Raw genomic sequence first — 9,901 nt, forward strand, 5'->3', positions numbered from 1 at the left:
TACAAAGTTAGAAACGTACAAACTCCTATCAGAGTAAGTTACAGGCATAGTCTGTTTTAAGGCAAAATGATCCTGTCTCTGGACCTATAAAAACTCAAAACAAGTCATTTGCTGCCAATATACAAAGGAGGAACATTCAGAGGATACATATACCCATTTCCATAGGAAGAAAAGAACACAGGGGTTACTGGACCCATGCAGTTTTGAAAACCTGCAGAGCCAAGTCCATTAGATTTCAAAGTCTGAGAGTCATTTATCTTCGGGGCTTCTGAAAGCGGCAGTCCTACCCTTTCCAAAGGCCTACCTCTCTCCAAACGCAACCTTAGGGGCTATTGGGGAGACCACCTTTCTCTTGGCTCCACCATCTCCAAGCATTGGGGCCACACCCGGGCTCTCTGCCATCTCTGGGGCACACGCTCAACCCCTCCATGTGGTGGCAGTCAGGCTCTCCCCAAACCCCAAGGAATGTGCTTCACCCTCTCCAAGGCCTGAGGCGGCATGACTCTTCCACTTCCTGGAGGTGCAAGGCCCATCCTCTGCCTTTGGGGCAAACTCACCCTCTCCACATGCTTGGGTGGGTCCGCTCTCCTGGCCCCAGGCTTCTTGACTTCAGACCTCAGCCTCCATGGTTTTGCCTCTGAAGTTATTTTTCCTCCAATGTGTCCCTTCTCTGAACCCCCAGTCCAGACTGGCAGCGGCTCTGTTTTATACAGGTCCCACAGCACTCTCGTCAGCTTTCTATGCAGTAGCCTTGGATCATGCCCATCAGACATAAGGAGTTTCCACAAATCCTTCCTGGATAACTCCAGGTCCTATCCTGGCTTTCTCTGAAATGGCTGGCTGGTTCCACATTTGGTTAAATCCTCACACAGGGCACTATTCTCTGGGATCTCTGTTTCTGGAGGCCCAGAATTTTCCAGGACATCAATTTCTGGTTTCTTTGTACTCAAGAGTTCAGTTTTCAACTTATCTCTTTCCTGTTGCATTGCATTATAAACTGCGAGGAGAAACCAGGCTACACTTTCCACATTTAATTTGGAAATCTCTTCTGCTAAATATCCAAGTTCATGGCTTTTAAAATCTGCCTTCCAGCCAAAGCCACTAGTCAATTTTGCCAGATTATCTGCCATTTTAAAACAAGGTTCTCTTTCCTTCCAGTCTGCAATAACACATGCCTCATCTCTGTCTAAAGCCTGGTCAGAGGTTTCTTTAGAGTCCCTGTTTCTACCAACAGTCACTTCAAAGCATTCTAGGCTTTCTCTATCAGGCTTCTCACAACTCCTCCAGATTCTTCCCCTTATCCATTTAAAAAGCCATTCCAACATGTTGGTATCTGCAAACCGCAGCAGCACTCCACTCTCCTGGTACCAAAATCTGTTCTAGTTTGCTAGCTGCTGGAATACAACACACCAGACATGGATTGGCTTTTAATAAAAGGGGATTTATTTTGTTAATTCTTCAGAGGAAAGGCAGCTAACTTTTAACTGAGGTTTTTTCTTATGTGGGAAGGCACAGGGTGATCTCTGGGGCCTTCTCTCCAGGCCTCTGGGTTCCAACAGTTTTCCCCGGGGTGATTCCTTTCTGCATCTCCAAAGGCCTGGGGTGAGCTGCCAGTGCTGAGATCAGGTATGCTAGCTGCTTGGACTGTGCTATGTCACGCTCTCTCATTTAAGCACCAGCTGATTAAGTAAAACATCATTCATTGCAGCAGGCACGCCTCCTAGCCGATGGCAGATGCAATGAGCAACAGATGAGGTTCACGTACCCGACGGCACATGTCCGCAGCACAGAACTAGGCACCTTCACCTGGCCAAGCTGACACCTGAATCTAATTACCACAGACCTGTTCTAAGTCAGTCCTCTTGTTGGCCTCTGAATGGAACATCTCTCATCAACCAAGGACTATAACTCTAAGCCCTCTTACCCTCCAAGCTTTTACTCTCTGTTTACACCACACTGAAAGTAATAAAGTTGTCATATCCCCTGCTCAGGGAGCAGTCCTTAGATGCCAGGCACTGATGGAGGGCTTTATCCATGAGCGCTCACTGAGCTCTACCCTAACTCCAGAAACTTCAGAGGGCAGGAGCTCTTGTTTCCTTAGGTTTGTAGATCAGGAGAATGAGGCTCAGACAAGTTAAGTGCCTGGCCCAGGGTTATACTGCTTGGGCAGATCCAAAGGCTGGGGATGAATGGGCATTGGAGAGTAATCTAGCGAGAGGACCACTCACTGTCCTGGGAAAGAGAGACTGTCCGCCTGAAGTGCTGCCCTGACATTACCCACCTTGGGCCATCCCATTCTGCCCTCTCCCCTGCCCATCTCCTCTGCAAGGGTAGCCACAATTAAAAAAAAAAAAAAAGGTAAAAATGGAGACAAGTCTGTGGGAAGGGAGACTTCCTGGAGCTGAATTCCCAGAGAGTAGAAAGCTCCGTGTGTGTGTGGGACCATTCCTACTGAGTGGGTGTCCCATTTGCCCAGGACAGTCCCTGTCCAGCTCGTGGTCCCAGCGTAATTAAGGAGTGCCCCCTTTCATAGAATGCCCTGATTTGGGCAACAGAGCATATGATCGCCCATTAGGAGTTCCCAGTTCCTGCTCCCCAGAGCCCCTCTCTGCCCGGCAGCCAGAGGCTGGGTTCATAGTCCTGGTGACACCCAGGCTTCAGCTTCCTGCCTTTTCTGTAGAGTGGGGATGATGACTCCCATTTCAGAGGGTTTTGAAAATTAAGTGATGTTACAAAAGTATCCTATACTGATGTGGCAAAGTGCCTGGCACAAAGGAGTGTTCAGTGAATAGTTTCTTTCTTTCTTTCTTTCTTTCTTTTTTTATTGTGAAATATATACAAAAAAGCAATAAATTTCAACGAACATTTTAACAAGTAGTTATAGAACAGATTTCACAGTTTGGTATGGGTTACAGTTTCACAATTTCAGGTTTTTCCTTCTAGCACCTCTAGGAGACCAACAGAAATGTCAATATATTGATTCAGCTGTCACACTTATTTGTTAAATCCTATCTTCTCTGTTATACTCCTTCTCTTTAACTAACATATATACCTAAAAGCAATACATTTCAAAGTACATTGCAACAAATACTTGTAGAACAGATTTCACAGTTTGGTATGAGTTACAATTCCACAATATTAGGTTTTTATTTCTAGCTGTTCAAAGGTACTGGACACTAAAAGAAATATCAGTAAAATGATTCAGCACTAATTTGTTAAACTCAATTTTTCTCCGTATAATTCCACCATCACCTGTGATTTTTCTCACAATCTGTAGGAGTATTTGGGCTGTGCCATTCTAAATTTTTTATTAATAACTTTTTTTTTATTTTATAGTATAACATATATACAAAGCAAAGAAATAAAAAAGCAATGGTTTTCAAAGAACTCTTCCAAAGGTGGTTACAGGATAGATTCTAGAGTTTGCCATGGGTTACCAGACGATCCTTTCATATTTTTCCTTCTAACTGCTCCAGAATATAGGAGGCTAGAGGACTTAAATACTTTTTTATCATCACAATAGACTTTTTTTTCTTTCTATTTTTTTTTGTGTGTGTGTGAACTATAACATTGTTCTAGTTTGCTAGCTGCCAGAATGCAATATACCAGAAATGGGATGACCTTTTAAAAGGGGAATTTAATAAGTTGCAAGTTTACAGTTCTAAGGCTGAGAAAATGTCCCAATTAAAGCAAGTCTATAGAAATGTCCAATCTAAGGCATCCAGGGAAAGATACCTTGATTCAAGAAGGCTGATGAAGTTCAGGGTTTCTCTCTCAAGTGGAAAGGCACATGGCAAACACAGCATCATCTGCTAGCTTTCTCTCCTGGCTTCCTGTTTCATGAAGCTCCCCGGGAGGCAATTTCCCTCCTCATCTCCAAAGGTCACTGGCTGGTGGACTCTGCTTCTCATGGCTATGTCGTTCTGCTCTGCTCTCTCTGAATCTCCCGCTTCCTCCAAAATGTTTCCTCTTTTATAGGACTCCAGAAACTAACCAAGACCCACCCGAATGGGTGGCTATGTCTCCACCTAATCCAGTTTAACAACCACTCTTGATTGAGTCACATCTCCAGGGAAATGATCTAATTACAGATTCAAACATACAGTACTGAATAGGGATTAGAAGAAACGGCTGCCTTTACAAAATGGGATTTCGATTAAAACATGGCTTTTCTAGGGTAGATACATCCTTTCAAACCAGCACAATATACACAAAAAGCCATAAATTTCAAAGCACAGTACCACAATTAGTTGTAGAACACATTTCAGACTTTGACATGGTTACAATTTCACAATCTTAGGTTTTTACCTCTAGCTGCTCTAAAATACTGGAGACTAAAAGACATATCAATTTAATGATTCAGCATTCATATTCATCTGTTAAGTCCCATCTTCTCTGCATAATTCCACCATCACCTTTGATCTTTCCATACCTCTCTTTGGGGTTGTTTGGGCTATGGCAACTCTAAATTTTTGATATTGAAAGAGTCTGTCACTAATATGGGGTAGGGAAATGGAACTATCTGATGTTCTGGAGAGGTTGGGCTAGGTTTCAGGACTTATCTGGACCAGGGACCCATCTGGAAGTTGTAGGTTTCTGGAAAGTTACTCTCGTGCCTGGAACCCTTGTGGAATCTTATGTATTGCCCTAGGTGTTCTTTAGGATTGGCTGGAATGGTCCTGGTTGGGGGTTGGCAGGTTATGATAGGTAGCAAGGTCTAACTGAAGCTTGTGTAACAGCAACATCCAGAGTAGACTCTCAACTCTATTTGAACTCTCTTTGCCACTGATACTTTATTAATTATACTTCTTTTCCCCTTTTGGTCAGGATGTAATTGTTGATCCCATGGTGCCAGGTCTGGATTCATCCCTGGGAGTCCTCTCCCATATTGCCAGGGAGACTTTCACCCCTGGATGTCATGTCCCATGTAGGGGGGAGGGCAATTTCACTTGCAGAGTTGGGCTTAGAGAGACTGAGGCCACATCTGAGCAACAACAGAGGTCCTCCAGAAGTAACTCTTAGGCATGCCTATAGGTAGTCTAAGCTTCTCTGCTACCTATGTAAGCATCACAAGAATAAGCCTCATGATTGACGGCATGGCCTATTGATTTAGGTGTCCTTAAAGTTTGACACAGTATCAGGGGATTCCCTGATGGTAAAGCTTAATAGTTCCATAGTCTTTCTCCCCTCCCTCAGGGGATTTTGTCAATACTTTTTGATTATCTGCTTAATATACTCTAGGATGTTCCAGGCCTTACAATAATCTATACAGGGTATATAAAGGACCTCTTTCTTATTCTGTGCTTCCTGTGTTTCAGTTTTTCAAATAACCTACACAGATAGGTTGAGTTAGATTCTGCACTACAGAAAATTTCAGTTCCAGATCAAATAAACCTTTCTTCCATTGGTCTCAAAGAGTGTGTGGTTCTAAAATGTAGACGCTGTCTTCCTTACCCCTATGTTCTGAATTACTTTAACCCCAACCTGTTCTGCTTTGTTCTTATCTCTAAATGTCAGGTTATATATATAAAATAGCCTCTCAAAATCCAGAAATAATAATCACCACTCCAGACTTAATATGTCTGCTCTAAAAGCTCCAGGGTACTAGTTGAGTAGTCTGAACTCAGTCTTATTTGACTTCTCTTATATGTAGTAGATTGTTTTTCTCTTGCTGCTTTCAGAATTTTCTGCTTCTCTTCAACATCTGACAGACTGATTAGTATGTGCCTTGGGGAAGGCCTATTTGGATTTATTATGTTTGGAGTTCACTGGGCTTCTTTGACTTGTATATTTATGTCCTTTATGGGGTTGGGAAGTTTCCCCCCATTATATCCTCCACCCTTTTCTCCTATATTCCTAGCCCTTTACTCCTCTCCTCTCATTCTGAGATACCAGTGATTCTTACATTTGTGTGCTCTGTTTTGTCTATCATTTCCCTGAGTTCCCATTCAATTTTTTCCATCCTTTTTGCCATTTGCTGTTTTGAGTCTTTGAAGTCAATTACCTTGTCCTCTATATTACTTATTTTTTCTTCTGTCTCTAGTATATTTTTTATTTGGTCAACTGTCTTTAATCTCTGTAATTTCTGCTATATTTCTATTTATTCTTTCAAATTCCTCTACGCGTTCTTCTACTGTCTTCTTGATCTCCTTTATATCATTTGTTATCCCACTTATTTTATTAAGTAGAGTTGTATGAACATCTTTGATTAATTGTTCCAACATCTGTGTCTCCTCTGGTGTTTTAATTTGGTCATTAGGCAGGCCTATGTCTGTCTGCATTGTGATCTGTTTAGTGATCTTCTGCTGTCTCTGTCACATGTAAATATCTTGATTGATTTCCTTTGGGAGTTGATTTCTTTCAGTAGTCTAAGGCCTTGTGTTTGCGGGGTAGTTGTACAGCAGGGAGCAGGACACAAGATGGAGCACTCAGTCTGGTGATGTGTTTCAGGGCAGGTATGGGCGCAGATTGGGGATGTTACACTGCTGTTTGTGAACAAGGGTGCCCAACAACCAGGGAGGATGCAGCTGTGTGGGTGCACCGGTCTGGGGGGGCGTAACACTGGTCTAAGGCACGGGGCCCTTTGTGCACATGTGTGGAGCTGTGGCAGCAGGTTGGCATTATGCCTTTGTGGATTGGGGGCAGATGTGACCTGGCTGTGCAGGTCGGCACTTTCTCAGTGCTGGGAAGTGAGGCTGAGGGCTGTGCACTAGCACAGTTCTAGGACTGCGGTAAAGTGCGGTTCCCAGAGCCGAATGACGTGATTGGGGGCCTGTGCGCATGTGCAGGCCTGGGAGTGCCCTAATAGGATGCGCTGAGCTCAGGGAGGGCGGGGTAAGGCTGTGCGACACTGTGGGGGAGTGGGGTTGGGGGGGTAGCCTAGGTATGGAGGTTCGTGCCCACAACCTTTATGCGCTGGCAGCAGCCTGGAGGGAACAGGGAGGGGGAGGTAGTGCTCAGGAGGGTGCCGGAGAGGTGGGTTGGGCTGCACTTGGGGTGGGAGTGTGGGGCAGGTAGGACCAAAGGGGGCTGGTGGGGTGGGGGTGCCTGGAGGGCGGGGAATGGGAGCAGGTGAGGGGTTCAGGTGCATGGGGTGTGGGGTGAGTCGCTGGTCATGGGGTTGTACCGGTAGTGCGCCAGGGAACATGGCCTGGCTTACTTCCTGGTCCTGCGCTCCTATCAGTGCACCCGCACTCAGCGGATCAGTGACTCTGCGCCTCCGCGCCAGGCTCCGGCTTTCTGCCCCTCAGTTCCTCAGCCTCTGCAACTGGGACTGCCGTGTGTGGTGCAGAGGGCTCTCTCAGGTCAGCCACACTCCCGAATTGCCACCTCAGTCGCCCTCCTGTTCCTTCTCCAACTTTTACATGGAGCAGGGCTAAGCCCGAGCTTCTCTAGTCGGCCATCTTCCAGGAAGTCTCCAGTGAATAGCTTTAATTAACAAAACACGGATTCAAATTGATTTAAAGTGTCACTGATGTCATAGTTGCAATTTGTCAGTATACATTTTCCCAAGTAAAGAAAGCTAAAAGTACATATTTTTATTTCAAGAGGAAAAAGTAAAGGTTGAGAACCTCATGCTGTCCTTCTAAAAGTGCCCACCCTGCCATCCTCATCATCGCTGTCGTCTTAATCTGTTTGTTGAAAATATACTTCCCACCGGCCCCCAATAAGTACCCCGTTTTATTTAAGAGGAAACCACGGCTCAGGGCGGGGAAGTGACTTGTCCTAGGTCCCAGGAATTCAGTCCCAAGGTGCGGAGGCTGCGGGCGGGGTGGAGGCCAGGTCCCCGCGGGGCCCTGTATTTTCCCCAGTCCTCCAGCAGAGGGGCCGGCAGAATCGCTGCTTTGCTGCCTGCGGCCGGGGCGGCAGCGCCGAGGGGAGGGGAGGCGCGCGGGGAGGGGAGGGAGGGAGGGGGTGTGTCCGGCCGCCCCGCGCGGTCCCTCCGCCCCTACTGTCCCGCCGCCACACACGGCGGGAGCTCGGACCAGGCGCCCGTCCCTCCTCCTCGCCTCTCGTCGCCACCGCGGAGCCGGGAGCCGGCGGGAACCCAGCTCATCATGTCGGTCGCGCTCAGCAACAGGTTCCAAGGTACACGCCGCTGTCCCGCGCTGTCCCGCGTCCCCGGTCCCCGCCTCGCGCCGGCGGCCCAGGGTCCCGCACTGTTTCCCGCCCCCGATTCCGGTGCGTCCCGGGCGGAGCGCGGGGGTCCCCAGCGCGCGGGAATCCGGCGGCGGACCGGGGGCGCGCTGGCCCGGGGAGGGGGGTACGCAGCATCCCGGCCCGCCTCTTTGTCTCCTTCAGGAGGGAAGGCGTTCGGCTTGCTCAAAGCCCGGCAGGAGAGGAGGCTGGCGGAGATCAACCGGGTAAGCGCGTGGCGCCAGCCTTCACTTTTAAGCCGTGTGACCACGGGGAGCTTCGCGAGTTGCTCGAGCCCGCGCGTCGCTCCTCCAGGCGCGGAACCTGCCGGCGCGCTCCCTTTGCTCCTCCGCCCCTGCGGGTCCCACCTCTGTCCACGAGACTGGGCACGGAGCAAAATATCCCTTCCCCCCCACTTTCCCTCCTTCCCTTGGGCTTCCCCCCCAGTTCCCTCCCTCTCTCCCTCCCTCCTCGCCTCCGACACCAGGTAGTTTCCCCCACCCCCCCACCCCTCCCCCCCAGCTCAGGTCCCGGCGTCTCGGGTTGCAAGTTGTTACTCTCGAAGGAGGAAGGTGGAGCCGGCCAAGGGCTCCCCGGACGTTGGTTGGCTTGGGACCAGCCGCAGGGATTTGGGCAGGGGACCCCCGAGGTTTCTGAACAAACCTCAGTTTTACAGCTGGAGGGAAAAGAAGCCCAGAGAGGCAAGGTCGCTGCCCGAGATAGCACAGCAAGTCCGTTGCAGTTGGAAACTAGGGCTTCAGACGCCCAGGCCAATGCTCTGTCCACTGGATGGGTTCCACACTGCCTCCTGCCCCTCCTCCCTCACCTCACACAACTCTTTGTCACTCCAGTTTTTAGGAGAGGTTCCTTCTGAGGTCCGTGCTTTTCTTGTTGGGTATTAGAAGGGATCTCTGGCCCTGGTGGGTTTGCATGAAGATGTTCTTCTGGCTGTTGGCAGGTTCTTCATCGGTGCTCCGTAATCATTTGCTTAATGACCCTGGAAATTCCCACAGAAAAACTAAGGAGGCTGCCTGAACTGGCCCAGCCTCAAAGGCAGCACAGACCTGGGGTGGGATCTGGTCGCCATCATTTACCACTTCTGAGGTCCTCAGCAAGGGTTCTCATTGAGGAGCCGGGTTACCACCACCGGGACTGATAAGACCTTTGCCTCAGGGTCACTGGGACTGTTAAATGAGAAAGGCATGTATCGTGCTGGGTACAGTCACCTGCATGTGGGAAGACCCCCGCTGATGGTATTAGAATTATTTCCTCAGACTGTGAGGTCTCTCAGTTTTCCTCCATAACTGGTGGCCCAGGCAGGCCCTCTGAAGTAAGGTTGAGCATTACCTCTGCTGCCACCCTTGGCCACTGGGCACCTAGAGTCTCAGCTTTTCTCTGAGCCCCAAAGCAGGAAGATGGAGCCATCAGCAGAGCCCTCCTGGAGGCTGTGCTGAGGTGGGTTCTGGGGTAAGGTAGGTGTGTAGTGTTTCCTCTTGTTAGGGGCCTGCTGTCTTGAGTTCTTCCCTGATTTTCTTGGATTGCTAGAACAAAGCAGCTGGGCTGTTTTCCTGCTACTGGTTGCAGGGGTCCCATGGAGGGCTCTGGAGCTTCCAGGGGGGCCTCCATATAAAATCCTGCCTCCCTCCCTGCCATCCTTACCCTGCCTTTTAGTGCTATCTTGAGGACAACTATAAGGTTGGCTGGACATCTAACTGGGGGTCCAGGCTTGCTGGGACTCCTCCCTGTTTACTCTGTGATCTTGGCT

General features: G+C 48.7%; 1 protein-coding gene across 1 annotated transcript in view; it reads left to right on the forward strand.

The window, feature by feature from the left end:
- Positions 1-7,954: 7,954 nt before the first annotated feature.
- AIF1L (allograft inflammatory factor 1 like) overlaps positions 7,955-9,901 on the forward strand; it is a 22,520-nt gene continuing 20,573 nt past the window's right edge. The window contains exons 1-2 of the mRNA XM_077147229.1: positions 7,955-8,088; positions 8,302-8,363. Coding sequence (XP_077003344.1) covers positions 8,058-8,088; positions 8,302-8,363 — 93 coding nt within the window. The 5' untranslated portion in view covers positions 7,955-8,057. The remainder of the gene's footprint in view (positions 8,089-8,301; positions 8,364-9,901) is intronic.

The sequence above is a fragment of the Tamandua tetradactyla genome, chromosome 2, assembly GCF_023851605.1.
Source record: "Tamandua tetradactyla isolate mTamTet1 chromosome 2, mTamTet1.pri, whole genome shotgun sequence".
Lineage (NCBI taxonomy): Eukaryota > Metazoa > Chordata > Mammalia > Pilosa > Myrmecophagidae > Tamandua > Tamandua tetradactyla.